Source organism: Fukomys damarensis, unplaced genomic scaffold, assembly GCF_012274545.1.
Source record: "Fukomys damarensis isolate Sample0158 unplaced genomic scaffold, DMR_v1.0_HiC HiC_scaffold_14, whole genome shotgun sequence".
Lineage (NCBI taxonomy): Eukaryota > Metazoa > Chordata > Mammalia > Rodentia > Bathyergidae > Fukomys > Fukomys damarensis.
Genome location: NW_022900926.1, coordinates 80,885,263 through 80,904,329, shown reverse-complemented (window position 1 = coordinate 80,904,329; position 19,067 = coordinate 80,885,263). Strand labels below are relative to the sequence as shown.

General features: G+C 34.6%; 2 protein-coding genes across 10 annotated transcripts in view; both read right to left on the bottom strand.

The window, feature by feature from the left end:
• Window positions 1-1,761, bottom strand: part of Coq3 (coenzyme Q3, methyltransferase) — a 35,298-nt gene extending 33,537 nt beyond the window's left edge. The window contains exon 1 of the mRNA XM_010637379.3: window positions 1,678-1,761. Within this exon, the coding sequence (XP_010635681.1) occupies window positions 1,678-1,744 (67 nt within the window). The 5' untranslated portion in view covers window positions 1,745-1,761. The remainder of the gene's footprint in view (window positions 1-1,677) is intronic.
• Window positions 1,734-19,067, bottom strand: part of Pnisr (PNN interacting serine and arginine rich protein) — a 25,803-nt gene continuing 8,469 nt past the window's right edge. Inside the window, exons 2-13 of one of the 9 annotated variants that reach the window (XM_019209465.2) lie at window positions 18,162-18,238; window positions 15,971-16,063; window positions 14,361-14,549; window positions 12,811-13,034; window positions 11,113-11,284; window positions 9,766-9,956; window positions 7,844-7,981; window positions 5,961-6,060; window positions 5,130-5,183; window positions 3,990-4,160; window positions 2,032-3,115; window positions 1,734-1,797 (exon numbers count right to left, since the gene is read on the bottom strand). In XM_019209465.2, coding sequence (XP_019065010.1) covers window positions 1,767-1,797; window positions 2,032-3,115; window positions 3,990-4,160; window positions 5,130-5,183; window positions 5,961-6,060; window positions 7,844-7,981; window positions 9,766-9,956; window positions 11,113-11,284; window positions 12,811-13,034; window positions 14,361-14,549; window positions 15,971-16,058 — 2,442 coding nt within the window. In that variant the 5' untranslated portion in view covers window positions 16,059-16,063; window positions 18,162-18,238 and the 3' untranslated portion in view covers window positions 1,734-1,766. Of the gene's footprint in view, window positions 1,798-2,031; window positions 3,116-3,989; window positions 4,161-5,129; window positions 5,184-5,960; window positions 6,061-7,843; window positions 7,982-9,765; window positions 9,957-11,112; window positions 11,285-12,810; window positions 13,035-13,372; window positions 14,143-14,360; window positions 14,550-15,970; window positions 16,089-18,161; window positions 18,239-19,067 lie in introns of those variants that run through there. The other 8 variants (XM_010637375.3, XM_019209466.2, XM_010637376.3 and 5 more) reach the window with 8 other exon arrangements.

Below are 19,067 nucleotides of genomic sequence, written 5' to 3'. Positions count from 1 at the left end.
CTATTCACAACTGTTGTGATGGATTTTTAAAAAAAATTATAGATTTAACTGATAAGCTTGCAAATCATGGTAAAACAAATATACTTGTGACTCAAGTTCATATTTTGTCCAAAAATGTGTATATCATAGCCAGAATTTTTCTGTATAATTTTATTTTGAAAATAATATTTCACTCGAAGATTAATCTAAAAAACATTTTAAGATATGAAAATGTTATACAACTTATCTATTACAAATAATCAGATAATTGTTCAATTAGGTACACTTCAGCAGTTAGCTCACCTACATAAAAAATATTGCACATTTTTTTGTCTCTATGTATGACTGATCTAAACCATATAGACTTACAAACTATTTTAAAATTATTCTGTGAAATGTCAACTTTATAAATATCAGAACTAAATGCACTGTAAACAGCCATTTTGGTAAACATGCATTTATTCACAGTTTACTTCCTTTAGATAAATGCATAACTGCTCAAAATTATTTAAAAGAACCTATGTAGAGGTACAAGAGCACACTATACAAATCTATTTTTATCTTCATTTTGAGGAAACACTGATCTTGGCAAAAATCTGGCATAATTTTTAAAATGAACTATTGCTGGTAAGAAGGCATACTTTAAAATTGTCTGTGTACTGACTTGCTTTTTAAAATAAAACTGAAAACATTTGTTTTAAAATTCATCTATCACTATATAAGTGCATAATCATTTAAAAAAAAAAAGGACCCTGATAGCAGTTGAGTTAATTAAAAATGCCTCAAGAGCCCCATTCTACTCATAATGTGTGACTGCTTCAAACTGGACCACCCAATGATCATAATTTTTAGAAAATGACAAAATCAGATCATTCTAATGTTAAGTTATTGACACACACCTGCATAATACAGCAGTCCTCCACTGGGTTGAGGTCACATTATATTTTTAAAAATATAAATATACTGAAATTTTAAGTCCTATTTCTATAGTAACTCAAGGTGTTATACCTCTAAAACAGAAATGGGTGAAATAAACTGGGTGTAAAATATAGTTCCCAGACTTTACTGTTAGTGTCAAACACAACTGTTCATTACAAATAACTATACTGATGCACTGGCTTGATTGATTCCAGCAATTTCATTTTACAAGTGTGAATCATATCTTATACATACAGCGAATATGTATTTACTTGAAAATCCCCCAAAATAATAAAAGTTTCAAAGGTTAATCAAATGCTTCCAAGTGAAAATAAAAGGTCTATTTCTGGCCCTCTTCCACACCCTGTAAGTCGGAATCTGACAAAAGTCCACGGGTACAATTTACAAACTTTGACAAACTTTTAAATTAAAACCATTTTTTCTTTGGCGGAGGTGGAAGGAAGTACCTTTAAAATCTGTTATACAAAATTCCAGCTGCCTTTTTAGAAAAGTATGTTCCTTAGATTAAAATTATAAAATTAAGGTGCAAGAGTTTAACAAAAATGAACTAAAGAGCTTTATTGACATCACAGTACATTCAAGAATAAGTTTAAGAACATTACAGCTGAAAGAGAATGGCATGTTTATAGTCTTATTATGCACTGTTTTTTAAAAAAAATGTAATACAAAGAAATCCTATGAAGTAACTTGGAGCAGCATTTGGAAAAAGTACACCTATTTACAGATTATAAAAAAAAAAAAGATTCTGGTTTCACCTACACAGCCACAATGTGCCTCTATAATGAGACAAGCCCTTAAAACTCATGGAATTTTTTAAAAACATCATGGCATTCTTGCCACATCATTCCTCAGCGCTTACGACGGGGAGGGGTTGTTGATCTGCAAAAAAAGGGAAAAGACAAAATTTAAAAATAAAAATGTATTTTAAACTAATAATCTGCAATTTTAAATAAATACTATTATACAGGATTTCTAACATTATTTAAACTATGATCATTTATCAAGTACCAAACTGACTTTATTAAAGAGAGAGAGAAAGGACACTTTCAACTTTGAATAAATTCAAATTGTTTTTTTAAAAAATCAGACAAAATACTTTAAAAAGTATACTACCTTGATCGGGACTTAGACTTGTGTTTGCGGCTTGCCTTCTTACCAGACCTTTGAGATTTCTCCATGGATCGCGATCGACTATGTTTAGGCTTCTTAGCCTTCTTTTCTTTGCTACTTCCTGGAGATTCAGAACTGCTCCTTCCACTAGAATCAGTGCCTGAATGCTTTTTACTATCTTTGGTAGTGCTTTTCTTACTATCTTGTCTAGAATCATGTCTTATGATTTTAACAGATATAGAACCACTCCTAGAGAATGTTCTTTCACTTTCTCTTTTCCTCTTTAATCTATCATCCTGACTACTGAACTTGAAATCTTTTTCTTCCCTTTTTTGTTTCTCTCTTCTTTTATCCTGTTCACGCTCTTTCTCTTTGTCTTTCTTTTTCCTGTCTTTATCTATACTTCGACTCCTCTCCTTTTTCCTCTCTTGTTCTTTAGCCTCACCTTTATGCTTATGACTGCTCCCACTAAGATTTCCACGTTGATCCTCAATTTTACGCCTATCTCGACTCCTACTGCGACTGGAACGATTGGTTCGTCTATCCCTTGAGCGACTTCTACTTCTACGTCTCTCTCGGGAAGGACTCCGATTTCGTCGTCTTTCTCTTTCAATGCTATTTCTATTAGATCTCCTCCTGTCCCTAATTTTCACCCTAGCCCTACTACTCTCTATTTTAATTCTGCGAGAGTAGCTTCTACTTCTGCTGCGTCTACCTTTAATTGTTGGAGATCTACTCCTACTATGTCTCTTTTTTCTTTTAGGAGAAGAAGATCGAGAAGAAGTGTGGCTACTACCTGAGCTAGAACTGTAAGAAGAACTAGAGACAGTACTGCTAGTACTACTAGTTCTGCTATTGCTACTGGAACTACTACTAGAACTTCCTGATCTACTCCTCCCTTGTTTCTCTTTTTCTTTATGGTCTTTTTTGGGTTCTAAAATGGATGTTATTTCATTTGGAGTTCTTTTCTTTTCATTAACCACATCACCATCTGCTTCTCTTGCTTCTAGAAGTGATAAACTATTTTGCTCTTTGTGGATAAATTCATTCATCTCTTTTGTAACCCTTTCTGACTGTTGCTTTTCTTCTGAAAGAGAAAAACACACACACACAAAATGAATGTAAAATTAAAATCTCCTATACTATGAAATTTTAAGCTACTAGATTGTAACAATTAGGGCACAGAATTAGGGTAACAAATCATACAATTCAAGATTTTCTAATGGACACATTAGTCAGGCAAAAAGAATGAGGTGTAATTCATTCAATATGTCAAAAATTAGCATTTTAAAATGCAATCATTTCAGAAAATACTGTTTGTTTGTTTTTTTTTTTTTTTTGCATACCATGTTCAAAATCTAGTGTGTATTTTATACCTACAGCAGATTTCAATGTCGGCTAGCAACATTTCAAGTACTCGACAACTTTGTGGAATTAGCTACCATATTGTATAGTGAAGCAAGAGTATCAAAATACAGAGATGCATAGGCAGAAAGTTTCCCTTTTATTCAATTATAACAACTGAAAGGTAAAAATGAAAAATTTAACTATTAACTCTTAATTACATTTGAAGCTGCCAAATAAGATTTGCAAAAAACAGAAATTTTAAGTATTCTTTCATTTCTATTAAACAAATACTGAGGTCGGGGATTTGGCTCAGTGGTTCCACCACCTGCCTCACAAATGCAAGGTCCTGAGTTTGATTCCCAGCACCAAAAAAAAAAGAAAAAAAAAAGCCCCACAACAAATACTGTACCCGTGTGAAGTATACTAAATGAAAAACTTGTAGCCTTTAATTATTCTAGCTACTTTTCAATTGTCATACAAACATATTTCCTTCATTTCAAAAGTCCTTTTTCACTTCAACAATCCTTGTAAGAAATCAAAATAACCTATTAAATAGCTGGGTTTATAGCTTCCAGAATGAATGGCTTCTAAAACAAACAGTCTAAAACAAATACCTTCCATCTGTTTATCATGTAGTAGCTGCTGTTCTTTTTCTTTTCTCCAAAAAGCTTCCTGTTTTTGCCGGATTCGGTGCCGTAATTCTTCATCGTCAGTGTCAGATGACTCAGAGCCTCTGTCACTCCGCTCATCTTCACTGTCTCCTGATCCATAACCACCCAATCCACCTGTGTGCATAAAGCTCAGTCTATTATATGAAAATACTGTACAGCCTATTAAAAACTTTTTAAGGTCTGAGAAGAAAGCTCATTTCTTTTTTCATTGCCTTTTCCTGAAAGAATGTATGTTCAGGGTGAGGAGAAGTATACTTTTAAATACTTAGAGTTCAAATAATCCTCAGACAATAGTTACCTACTACATTATCATTTCTGGAATATTTCATATATTTCTCACCAATAAGTGATCAGAGTAGCTCATTGGTACCGAATTGTTATTATAATGAAACTACTCCCCACCCCGAAGTGATCTAAGTGGTAATCATAAAAAAACCACACGGGCAATTTTCACTCTACCCACAATCTTGTTCCTCACAAAAATTAATATGGGTGAAGATGGGGAAAAGGCAAATTCAAGCTTTAGAGCCTTGATAATATATCATGCAAATAGCAAACTATGAATACATCACTACTGTTACACTAAGATAAAACTCTCTCCTCTTTGTTAAAATTTGACTTGCTACAACACAATTCATATAAAAGTCATTAAAACCATTAGTGGATAAGTCAATTCCTAGAGCATGTATGCAGTAATTCTGAAAGTGAGGTTAGATACTGTCATGGCTAAATTATGACCTATTAGTACAAACTATTGCTTCTTGGCTTTTTGCTTAAGATCAAGTACAAATTATATATTCATATATATGAAAATTTTTATATATAAAATATACATATTAGAGCAATTGATGAAGAAATCCTCCATTCAACTTGCCCCAATAACCTATGAATTAGCCATCACATTTACAATAATGCCACTGTGAATGCATTAAAAAATGTAAACCTTGCAGACACTGATATACCTTGTGACCTAGGTTTTTATAAACTGAATAGGAATAGTGCAATTTCAAAACAGAGCATGTAGAAAGACAAGGTAAGTGTGACTTTCCCTTTAGGCCCTCTCAGAAGTAAGGAAACACTTACCGAGTCCAGTGAGGGAAGCCAGTGCACTGGACTGTGCCAGCTGTTTTGCAGGAGCTTTGTATCACATCAACAACAGGAACAACATGTTAACACAAATAGCCACGATTTCATAGTCATGAGATTCTACGGGGCATTGTTAAATCTACTACTATTGCTGCTTTTTGGGGGAGAGAAGAAACATTAAAAACATAACATTCATTTTAAACCAGTGTCATGTCTGGCTTTGAAATCAATCATGATGTGAGCTGAAATTGTTATTATAATGAGGAAAAATGTTGACTAGTATATCTGTATTTCTCCTTCTGAGATATGGCACATTATTTTTTGTTTCAATGTTTTTAAAGTGTTACTACAATCACAATCACGCGGGAAGGCTGGGTATTACTTGCTTCTGTAAAAATTTTGACTGAAAATTCTGAAAAATCAAAATTCAAAATTCACTGTCAAATAAACTGTAGTAGAAGTCAGAAACCAATACCAATACCAGGCAGGCGCTGTGCCATTGAGCTACATCCCCAGCCCAAAACCATTACCAATACCATGGCACATATTAAAAAAAAAAAAAAAAAAAAAAAATCTGGTGAAATAAATTCAACATCAGGAATTTTCTACAATACAATACCAAGATTGCTAATCTGTTCTCTCACATAGTTCAGATAAAAGTATCTGTGTTGTTTTAATAGTGTCTACAAATCTAATCTTTTCTAAAGAGTTAAACATGCAAGAAGAGAATGTTTAATAACTGATAGTAATTCAGAGGACAACAAAAAAAGTCCAAAATAGTCATCAAAACCAAAATTCCCCCAGAAAAGCAAAACACCCACAGTGTACCTTTCGTGGCTTTCCTATGTGTGTCTTTGGCTATGTAGTAAATTTCTTCATCTGTGACATCCAGAAGAATTTCAGTCAGAAGCATTTTTGTCAGCAACATCTAAAAAGAAATGTTTTACATAGTTTCTGATTTAACTACTAATTTAGTTACTCATATAGTTTAATGCAAAGCCATCTTATAAAACATTCTGAAATCAGAATCAGCCAAAGGAAGAGTATCTTAAAAATTATTCTAAAACTTCAAAATCTGAAAAAAATTCAAAATCAGGGCTCAAAGAAAAAAAAAATCTGCCCATGAAAACACTAAATTTTTATTTTAGACCAAAATGTAAAAATGTCTTTAATAAAAAAATTCTGTAGATATAAGTAGCTTTTCACTTAATATTTGTAAGCTGTAATATCTCATATTTAAGTCATTTTTGAAAAGTTAAAAATCTGAAGGGTGAAAAAAACAAGAAAAGTAAGGACAAAGATGTTATTCCATTCTGCCAGGAAGTCCTTTCACTCTTGACTACGTAATAAAGCTGTAATCAGTAACCGCATCCTTGGGCGGTTTAGATCAGTGGTTCCGCCACCTGCCTCGCAGGCACAAGGACCCAAGTTTGATTCCCGATACTGCCCCCCCCACAAAAAAAAACAGCATCCTTAAAAGTAGAAGTTACTATAAAATGGAGAGTATATTAGATTTGAAATAAGAGCTGGATTCCTCTGGCTTGGCTATGAGCAACTGTGTGAAATGCAGACTCCTACCTCGGCCTTTAGCTTCTCTGTGCCAACTGCTCATCTATTAAAATGAGGTACACAGAATCAGTATCTAAAGATCACTGGTCTTTCAATATGGAAAACATATAACATTACATTCCTAATTTCATGAAATAAAAATATACTTTACAGATAATAAGCACTTTAAGAAAACTTATAATTAAAAAGATATTTTTAACTGTGTTCAGTGTTCGCGCTTCCTAAGTTTACAGTGGCACAGTGATAGCTCACTCAGTTCTCTCCATTATTCTAGCTGTAAACCCAACTGGATGAGAACCAAATCAAACCTCCGCATAAGGACAACACTGAACCTAACCACTGAGTTTGATTTGGTTCTCCTCCAACTCGGTTTTCAACTTGATTTTGGTGAAAAGAATCAAGTTCATGACCAAGGTATCAGGTTCAATGTTGACCTTATGGGAAAATCTGATTCAGTTCTCATCCAATTCAGTTTGCAGACCAGAACCATGGAGAGAATCAAGTTCATGAACTGAGGTACCACTGTATTTTTAAATTCTTTTAATCTTTCTCAGTATTTTCATTTTAAAATAAAAATTTAAAAATAGATCAGTAAGTTCTCTTGGGCCTTATATAGTAAAACTTTAATTCCATCACTGGTGTTAAGAAATGGGCTTACTTAGCTCAGTGGTACTGCACATGCCTCACAAGCACAAAGTCATGAGTTTGATCCCCAGTACCACAAAAAAGAAAAAAAAAAAAAGAAATGGCCTTAATAATTATTCACAGGCTGAGATCTTGTATTAAATATTAAGTAATTTTTCTGGGGGAAGATGCTGCTGGAAACACTATCTGAATTTCATACAGACATACTTTGCCTAACAAATCTACATGTGAATAAAAATATTTGTTTCAAATTTCTCAGTTTAAATGTTTTAGATAATCAATAGTTTTAAAAATCACAACCACCCACCAGGTATAATGTCACATGCCTGTAAACCTAGCACTCAGGAGGCTGAGGTAGGAAAATCTCTTTGAGTTGGAGGCCAGTCTGGGCTACATAGTGAGTTCAAGCCCAGTCTGACCTACATAGAGAGAACCTGTCTCAAACAAACAAATAAACAAACAATATTACTGCCTATGACAGAAATTTCTCATCCTACCATTTGATACTCTTTCTCTTCTTCAGTCATCTCTGGTTCACTCTGATCTTCTTGAGGAACTGGAGATGGACTTCTGGTGACTTTTCCACTGCTTGCAGCCTCAATGTTTTCAGGATCTTCATCTTCTTCATCACTATCCTGTAAAAATGGTACGATAGCTCAAATTAATGCTTGGAATATAAAATCCCTACCTGAATTTCAAAATTTTAAAACCTCAAATTAAAGTTGACAAAACAAAAACATAAAAGTGAAATTGCTGGGCCGGGTATTTGGCTCAGTAGTGCCGCCGCCTACTTTGCAAAAGCAAGCAAGGTCCCAAGTTCAACTGCCAGTACCAAAAACAAAACGCCAACAAAAAAAGTGCAGCTGCTGATAAAATTACATTTATTTCAAATCTAATATGCTCTCCATTTTATAGTAATTTCTACTTTTAAGGATGCTGGGTTTTTTTTGGGGGGGGGGTCAGGGATCAAACTCAGGTCCTTGTGCCTGCGAGGCAGGCGGCGGAACCACTGAGCTAAATCCCTGGCCCAAGGCTGTGCTAACTGAATACAGCTTTATTATGTAGTCAAGAATAAAAGGACTTCATGGCAGCATGGAATGACATCTTTGTCTTCGCTTTTCTTTTTTTACCCCTCAGATTTTTAACTTTTCAAAAGCGACTTAAGAAACAAATAGTAGATATTATAGCTTACAAAGTATTTTTTGGTGCTAGGAATTGAATCCAGGGACAGGGACTCATAGATACTAACCACATGCTCTACCACTGAGCTATACTTCTAGCCCCTCTACATTACATTTCTTTATTACAGATTTTATTTGATAATTTAAAGTATAACCTGGGAAGAAATGTGAGATTACAGAAAGGACTTATGAAAATCAATTTTTTTTCCTATTCTCCTCTTCTCCTTAGTCAATTTTGACTTTATTTTATAAATAACCAGAAAAAACATCAAACCCAGAGAGAGATTTAATTAACATAGCTATTATACATAATGGTCCTGAAACAAGTGGTTTGTAGAACTTTGGAAAAAGAGAACAGACGCATTATTCAGTGTAACTTTTACAGCTACTTACCTAAAACCATGTCACACAGTATGAAAAATCTCTGGTCAGTTCCAAGATCTGAGATTGCCCTGGAACTTAGTTCTTTCTAGTTACACAATGGACAGACTAAAAAAGTAAGATCTACCTTAGACTGAGCAAATAATTCTGTCTTTGTATGGTTTTAGATTTCAGTACGGACATAACAGCCTAAAAACAGGACCTTTCATTAGTCAAACAAGCGTCCTCCAGTCACTCAGCGATCGTAAGGAAATGGCCTTGAGAGGAACATCTACTTCCCTCCTACGCTGCATTCTGACCCCTGATGTAGCTGCTGTACCCGATGGAAGCCCATTACTGAGGAGTAAAGAAACTCCTAAACCACTCATGCCACCTAACAGACGAATAAAGATTTAAACACTTAAAACACTGACTTTATTGCTCATGGCAAAAATTATTACATCCTCAGGTGTTAAGTATACATTCAAATATTCAAAAAGTCATCTTTATTTCTCTATTATCATGTAATATAGTCTTGCTTTATATAATCCACTGTGAGGGAGCCAGTTTCATCAAAGAAAAGAATACAAATTTGTCTATAAAGGTAACACCTATGCAGAATCTCACAGAATAGGATGCCCACCCTCAACACACACATAAAAACATAAGCCCCAGGGCCGGGGATTTAGCTCAGTAGTTCCACCACCTGCCTCATAAGCACAAGGTCCCGAGTTCGAACCCCAGTACAAAAAAAAAAAAAAAACCCATAAGCCCCAATACACTTACTGCAAGTTAACTCAGGAATATTATTCTTCCGTAGGCTAAAATGTCTATTTCAATAAACTTCACAGAGTTTCATAACAGAAGATTCTACTTACAAATTTACTTCTCTGAGGTAAACGAGGGCCATCACCTCCTTCAGCATCTTCTGTGGCCTTCTTTTCTTTTTTAGATAATTGTGAACGTTGTTGTTCCATCCTCTCTTTCTCTAATTTCTTTTGCTTTTCACGTTCCATTTTTTCAAGACCTTCACGAATCCAAGCTGGAAGCGTCCTGCGTTTTACTGCATCTATTCCATACAGGAAAAAAATCAGTTCCTTATTCCTGATTCTCTCCAAACTTTTTGAATAAAAACAAAAACACAGACAATACTCATTTAACACTGTACTTTTTTGTAAAATCATCCCTTCTGGAGACTGGGGATTTAGCTCAGTGTTTCCACTGCTTGCCTCATAAGCACAAGGTCCCAAGTTCGATCCCCAGTACCAAAAAATAGTAATAAAAAATAATAAATAAAATAAAATCATCCCTTCTGACAGAAGCAGGGAATACATGCTAATACTTACTCTGCCAGAACACAATAAAACTACATGCAACTGTCACATTATTTAATCTTTACAAAAGTCTTCAAAAATCACTATTATTGTTAAGTCTTTTGCAGGTGAGGAAATGGATACTCAAATAGATAAAGTTATGTGCCCAAGGTTAAAAAGCCAATAAATCATGATGTGGGCTAATTCAAAGCCATATTCTGTTTCACTCTAAATTCATTCAGTAGATTTTTTTTTTTGATGGTAACAGGGATTGAACTCTGGACCTTGCGCTTGCAAAGGCGGCAGTGGAAACACTGAGCTAAATCCCTGGCTCACATTCAGCAGATTTTTTAAAAAGCAGTAAGTTAGAATTTTCCTAAAATGTAAAAAGGAAAGACTTCACTGGGCATGGTGGCATACACCTGTAATGCCAGCTCCTGGAAGGCTATGGCAGGACAGAACTGGAGGCCTACCTAGGCCATACAATGAGTTCAAGGCCAGCCTGGAATATACAGTAAGAACTTGTCTCACCAAAACAAACAAACAAACTAACTCCCAAACAGCACCAACAACAAACAACTACCAAAAAACAAAATAAAAAAGACAAAATTTTCTAGTCCACTGGATGAGTTGGCACTTTCTAGACAAAGTAGCACATACACGTAAACCTGCTACTGGGAGAAAGCTAGCTTTGTTATTAAAATTTTCTGAGAAAATACTTATGAAAAGGAAAACTAATCTAGCAGCAGTGTCAGAGTAACTGAAACCAGGAGAGACCCAGGGAACATTTAGGCTTTAAAGAGAAGTACTGACTTCTAATATATCAGAGGCATTAGAACAATTTAAGGAAAAAGACAACCTTTTTACAGTGATAAATCATGCCAACAGGATTCACCAGACTTAAATAGCTACCGATTTGAGGAGGCTCCTGCTTCACAGGAAGGGCAATAGGTGACCGCTGCCGATCCCTGAATGACGATGGCCTTTCTCTTCGATTCTGGGGAGGCGCTGGAGGTCCTGGAGGTCCTGGTTGCCAATAAGGAGGATGAAATCCACCTTGCGGTGGACCAAAAGCAGCCCCATGCTGAAAGAGTATTGCATTTTATTTTTCTTCAATTTGATACAATATACTCTCTGGGACACACGTGTGTTATGAACTGGGACAGTAGAAATCCATGTGTGCAGCAAATCCAAGAATCCCATGGTTCTAATATGCACGGGTTATTTCTGTAGCCCCAAGGCTTTCTAGGCTTAAGACAGATTTTTTTTGCCTGTGTGAAGTCCAAAGAGCCTTCTAAAAGCCAGCTGATAGACTATTATTATATGCATGTGAAAATATGTATATACATATATACACATACATATACACATCTGCATGTGAATATATATGTATTATATATAAATAAACTCTTTCACTGTGAATCTATAAACTACCCCTATTATCATCAAGGCATCAGATAAATATTTTTCTTAAAGAATTTTTATTTTTCATTCTTTGAGACAGGGTCTCAGCTCTTTAGATCAGGCTGGCTTTAAACTCTTGATCCTCCGGCCTCAGCTTCCCAAGTGCTGGGATTACAGACATGTGCCACCATGCCCAGCTAAGAATTTTTGGTTGCTGATTGCAATTTCCTCTCTCTAATGAACTCAAATTGTTTTTATATTTTTGCATGATACATTTATTAATATACAAAGAAAGTTACTTAAGTATTATAGTAAAAATTTGCTATTTTCAGAGGCTTTCCTCAGGCCAATTGCCCAAGCAAAACTAGGGTAAGTAGAAGCACCCTATCATTACATTTCTTTATAAATTAAACAAGAATTGTTATATATATACTCCAAGTGTGAGTACACAAGTATGTGAATATGTATGAACTAAAGGATTACTATCCCAAGGTGAATATATTATCAAATCTACCTTAGAATTAGTGAAATAATAGATGGGACATTTCAAAATATTTAATTTTGACAGTACAGTTTATAAAGTAACAATTACATTCAGGTTATTTCAAAATGACAATTCTGTAATTTTAGGTTAGATACTTACAGAGTGGATAAGGAAAGACCCACATTTTACCACTATTTCCCATAGAGTTCTATGTCCCTAGAAATGGACTGGATGTTACAAAAGAAATCATGTACAATTCCATTAACATGCCATGTCAGAATGGAAAACATAACACTAGAAGTCATAATTCTGCAGGAGGATTTGTAGTTAGAAAGATGACCCATGTTCATGTGTTTTCTTCATGTCTTAACCCTAATCTATTATTGATAATGCATTCAACTAATGTGTATTTTCTAAACTTTACTTAACATTTAAATCTATCATTTTGAAATCAGAAATACAGCATCATATAGCTTTTGCACTTACACTTTTCATTGTATCCAAAAATTTTCCTAATGAACGTGTTATACCATTTTCCTAATCACATAAAAATCTGATGGTTTTAATACTCAAAAATTGTTAAATTGTTTTGGAACCCTGTATGTGTTTATCTGTACAACTCTGAAAAATAAAACACGCATCTTAGTTATTCTTGATGAGACACTTCCAAAGAATGGATTACGTGCACATCTATGGTATTAAAGCAACAAAATATCTTTCACCTGATAGTCAAACTGGTTCACTGGCCCCACTGCAAAATTATCGGGTGGTCCACCAAAGTTGTGATTGTTCTGGTTAAATATATGCCTGTTGTCAGGGGCAAATTCCCCACTGTCCTGACTGTTGCTGTCTTCGGAAGGAGGAACAATGTCCACTGGGCCTGGTGTTGGTGGCATCCATGGCTGATCTGGAGGGGGGTGTGGGGGTTGCTGATGCATTCCCCATTCTATTTAGGATTCAGGCATAAAAACATTCAACAGGGTGTTATAATAACATCAATACAAATTTCAATATTTCAAGAAAGTTGTATTTTTCAGAAAACAAACAGGTTAAAAAACAACTTATGACTTCTTGATCAAATTCCTTATATATCTTAAAAATAAGCAATTAACTAAAGTATCTTACAAATAATTCAAAGGTGTTAATGCCACTGTAATTTACAGCCTAAATAAACAACAACAAAAAAAATCCCAACATTATTTCTAAAGAATGTAACAAAATCCAAAACAACTTTTTGTTGTATTTTTCTATTTTTGCTCAATAATAACACCATAAAAATAATACCTCAAAACTTTATATAAGTTCTTTCTTCCATGAACACATTTATCCTCACAACATCCCTGTGAGGTAGGGAAAAACCAAGTATTAATTTTGCTGATTTTAGGAGAGGAAACTAAGGCATACAAGAGGTTTAATAACTGCCAGGGTCACAAAGAGTAGAAGGGGATGGGTTTGGGGGTTGGGATGTCACAGTAAGTCACATATAAACTTGAGTTTTGGGATCTAAAACATCTTCAAACTTCGGGAAATTTGGCTTTGCAGAAAGAACTACCTCACAGTATCCAAGGCTGGAATATCTGTCATTCTTTTAAAGTGATGTTTGGGAGTTCCTTCCTGTATTTTCCATTCTTACAGTAATATATATAAAAAAATTAATAGGAAAGGGGGAGTATGACTTCATCATCAGCATACCCAAATGCAAAATTCCTTTATAGCTTCCAGTGCATATTAAAAATAGTAACATAAGCCACAGAAAACTAGATGAGGATGAAGGAATCACAATCATATTGTGATATAAAAACAAACAAACAAAAACTTATCAAAGATCTTCACTATCTGAAAAAAGGGTAGAAAAAGGTGGGTGGATCATAAGAGCAGAGTATATTTGACAGACTTGTCACATAGGGACACAATTTTCCTTTAACTAGAGGCTAGACATGTTTTACTCTGCCAGTGCTGCTTCTGAAAAGGCCAGAGGTTGCAAGAGAGAGAAAAACAACGCTCTCTTCCCTAGATGCCAAGTGAAGTTTCCAGTGTTCCCAGCCCCTGTCAGCCTAGGAATGAAGAACCAAGAAAAGAAACTGAGTGCCACAATGCTAGCAAACTGAGCACAGAATAAGTTTAACAACAAAATGTCAAGGTCAAATCGAGACTGCCTATTCTTTACTGAGCATTAAATTTCAAGAAGTCATAAAAAAAGCAAATTAAATAACTATTAATCTTCATTTTATTTTAAAACCATCCTAAAATTTAGAAAACATAAACAACAAACCTGGTTGCCACATTCTGTTAAAGTTTGAATCTCCTTGAAAATTCCCATGATTGTTAGGCCCAGATTCCATTGTAGGCATATCTTGTCCATTTGGCATCAATCCTGGTGGTTGTTCTACTATGCTTTGCTGTCCTGACGCTTCTCTCTGGGCAATCCAAGCTTGAGCCAATGCAGCCCAGTCAATCTGGCCTAATGTAAATTAACAAAGAATGTAGGAGTTCAAAGAATGGTATTTCTATATAAAACAAGCATGCTACTCATCTTTTAGTTACCCCTAAAAGGATGCTTAAAAAATAATCTATATTTTTTTTCTTTTTCTACTTTCCTTTCCCCTACCCCACTGCCTACTGCCCCTTCCCCTTTGAGCCTTTTCTTCCTATTTCACAAGAACCAAGATATATCATGTATAATTACAAATTCCCAATGATGAATGTGATCATAATGTATATCTAACATATACCAAAAAACTTAAGGGGAAAAAAAAAGAATCCATATTCAGGCAACAACAGAACCCATTTCTAATATTAACTCAAAGATAATTTATTCCCTACATCTTAGTTTACTGAGTTTTTAAAAAGTCCCTTTTTAAATCATCATAAAAATAATCAAACTCAATCATATTCTTTTCAGGACTACCTTTTGAGCTTACAGAGCTTGAAGTGGTATAGGCCCTATCCCTGCTCCTCATCATGGCTGCCCTTCTTTGAGGATCCCTTTCCAACCAAAATATGTTTTCTTAACTTTTCAGCCATGCTTTTCTCGAAAGTCATTGTCCTACTGTTTTGAAGGTTTTCCATTTTCCTCTCCAGACACCTCTACCATTTTAAGATCTAAGTCATTAATAAATAAAATAGAGCAAGATAAATTTTATTTACACTTCAGTTTAATAAAGATTAAAAAGACAGTCTCATACTTTTATGAAATATAAAATTGGCCTAACACAGATGGGAGTTCAACTTGGCAATGTGTATAGAAATGTTCCCAATCTGCAACTGTGACCTAGCAAACCTAGCTCTTGTGTTAAGAAAACTGACAAATGAATGACGTATATATAATGAGTAAAATTCAAATATCCAAAAGTGGATTTGTTCAACTATAGTAAAGACTTACTATCTAACTATTCTTAAAAAGAAATGGCATCAGATTACTCAGTAAAGCGGAGCAATACTGCTCTGATCTCACTGTCCATGAGTTAAATAAATGTTAATGTAATAAATGGGAGCACCCTTTAATCTTTCTTTCTACATTTGTCCATATTCGAAATACTGCACAGTAAAAACAAATCTTAAAGTAATGTAGTACAGTACACAAGTGAATATAATCTAACTATAAGACTCAGAATTAACAACAGAAGTATGCTCCACTTAACAAATATTTATACTTTTTCTAAGTTTTAAAAATGTAAAATCTTCATGAAGTTTTCTATCCTTTGAGAAAGTCTTCCAAATAAAAATGTACTTCCTCCAGAAGCTACCTATGGCAAGGCTACTTAACGAAAAGACTACATTCAGACCTTACAATGATTCGATGTACCAACTCTAATTCCATCATCTATTTCCTACCCATCTCAAATTCCACTCCCCACCCTCTTCCAAATTCAGTTTCCTTACTTGGATCCTGCTGGTGCTGGAATGACTGCATCCATTGTTGTTGGTTCAAGGGCCACTGCTGCCAAGGCTGTCCTCCTTGATCCCACATCTTTTCTTTAAAAATATATTGATTTTCTATCTTTAATAAATCAAACAGTTTAAAAATTACAGTGTAGTTTCTTCAATTTTTCAAACTCACGTATCAGAAATTATTATATGATGATATATTAATGTGATGAGAGCTCTAAAATTCTAGTCAATAGGTTACCAAAAGCAACTACAATTTTCAGGTTGGCAAGTGATGAGGCCCTTCCATCTCCTTAGAGCTACTTTTGAACATATCTTTTTTTCCTTTGTACCATATAAATGTCCTTTGGTCAGCAGCAATCAAATAAACTTGGTTATACATAATTAGGTGGTCAATAACAATGTCACAATTTGGTGCCAACTATAGTTCTGATCAATTTAGCTATAAATCTAAAAATTCACTTATTTTGAAGAGCCTAAGAAAAAAGTGATTTATTCTCTCCCAACCATGACTCCTTTAAAAGAACAACTAAACTGCTCTAGCTAAAGAAGAAAAGTTCTTCCTTATAAATACAGTGGCACTATGGTGCGTGAACACTTTTGTTTGTGAACAAATTGATTCACAAAAAGAAGTGTTAGGCAAAACTGTGTTGTTTGCAACTCTGCATTGGGTGGGGAGCACAACTATGACTATCTTTTCCAAAATCATAAAACGAATTCAGTTCATGACCCACGGTACCACTGCAATTGCAACTAATACATAAAAAAGGTAAAACCAAGTTAGAAAACAGCCATATTGCCAAACCTAACAATTGATTTAGGAAACCTTAGAAGAGAAGCTGATAATTAGAAATTCAGAGGTTTCCAAAATATCATACCCACAGATTATGTGATATCTATGAGATAGTGTCACATTCCCAGAATGAACCTTCTCACCAAAAATGTTTTGCTGAATCCAACTGAGCTTCCAATGTAAAACAACGAGGGTAAAGGAACATGATAAACAACCTGAGCAGAAATAACTAGACAAAACCAGAAAGTGAGACAGTCTTCCAGAGCTGGTTTCTTTAACATGTTAAATAGCATGAAAAAGAAGGGGAAGAGGGTACTAGCCTATTTCTCTGTAAACAAGTCTGAAAAACTTTTTTAAAAGAAAAGTTTAAAACTCCCTCAAGTCAAATTCCTCTGTACTTAATGCAACACTGATACATAACCCTGCTGCTGAGCCAATGGCACACATGATAAGCATGGTATGTTTCTTTTTCAGCAGTAATGGGGATTAACTGAATTTAATGCCTTCACACTAAACTACATCCTCAGCCCTTTAAAATTTTGAGACAGAGTATCATTAAATCACTAACTTGCCCAGATTTAGCTCAACTTTCAATTCTCCTGCCTGTATAGATAGGTGTTTATTCTTCATTTCTGTATCCCCAGGATTAACATACAGCATTCAATAAACGTTTATTATTGTTAGATTGGTCCTTTCCTCTATCCTAAAAACAAGACAAAAGCATGCCTTAGTATTACCAATTCACAAAAAAGTAAGAAAGCTAGATAAAGACGTAAAGACATGCACACTAATGGATAGCTGGCTACTGCTAGTCAGATTTTTAAGTCTGCAACTCAGTCTTTGAAGCATTCTCTGAATATCAAACAGTTGTCAGTGGCAGATTTGGATTTCTCAATGAAAGAACACTGAGAATTAGGGGAAATGGAGTTTCTTTGATACCCTGATTTACTTATAAGTCAAATGTACTCATTTTCTAGTTGCACTGAGATAGTCTATTAAAAGAGCTTTATATGATTATGGCAAAACAGACAATATTTCCCAAGTGTCATCAACAGATGGAACTACGTATCAGTTTCAAGCCAAATATATTTTTTACCAATCTCTCTTTTCAGTGTTTTCTTCCCTTCTCCTACTTCCTAACTACAACTTTTTAAAACCTCCAAAACTAAAACATCAGAGTCCCTGAAAAATAGCTTCAATTATATTTTTAATTAACAACAATATGGAAATAAATGAATGAATAGAAAACATCAAGAAATTCCAACCACTGGGCTGGGGGTTTAGCTCAGTGGTACTGCCACCTGCCTTCCAAATATAAAGGACCCAAGTTCGATCCCCAGTACCAAAAGAAATTTTTTTTGAAAAGAAATACCAACTGCTGTTTTCACTGACCTCAGAGGCTCACCTTCTGTTTAAAACTTGTGATTCACACTACAGCTTGAAAGCATAACAGCAAGAAGAGTTATGCCCTAAAGGAGAGAAAAAAAGTATTTGGTCATAGATTAAAAGGTCAGAAAAAAATTCTAGAAATGCAACATGAAAAATGCGATCATCTCCAAATGAACATGGAAGTTTACTATTAACTTTATAATGGGAAATTATTTTACCACTGTAAAGGTTAAGGGAAAGAGATACAGGAGAAATGAAATGGCAAATATTTGTAACATCATTTTTAAATTTTTCAAAATATTTATTTGGAAAATTCATTCAAATACAAAACGGGCCACACAATTTAGAAAGTGAGAAAAAAGGAACATATATTTGCAAAGATTTCACTTGCCCAGTATTAACTTAAATGGTACAATTACATTAAGTCAGATTTTTTTCCAATTTTTTCTGAACAAATTTTTTTTTCTGAACAAATATTCTGTTTTTCTGAACAAATTGGAAATTTGTTCAGAAATTAGCATTAGGAGGCCGGGGGTGGAAACTGAGGCAGGAGGATTGCAGTTTGAGGTCAGCCTAGGCTACACAGTGAGTTCATGACCAGTCTGAACTACATAGTGAGACCCTGTATGAGAAAAACCAAAAGAAAAAAAATAGCATTAAGAGACAATTTTCTTTCCTTCAGATCAAAAGTTTTTTAAAGTTGACAGGCCTGATACATTTTATCTCTTTAAATCCATAAGGTATAGAATAACATATATATTACAGGCACTAAAGAAAGACTAAATGAATAACAAAGCGAGTGGTCACTAGCTCCTTGTTTTACTTTTAGAGGTAAAAGAGGACAGGGATTTAGCTCAGTGGTTCCACTGCTTGTGCTTGCCTGGCACAAAAAAAAAAAAAAAAAAAAAG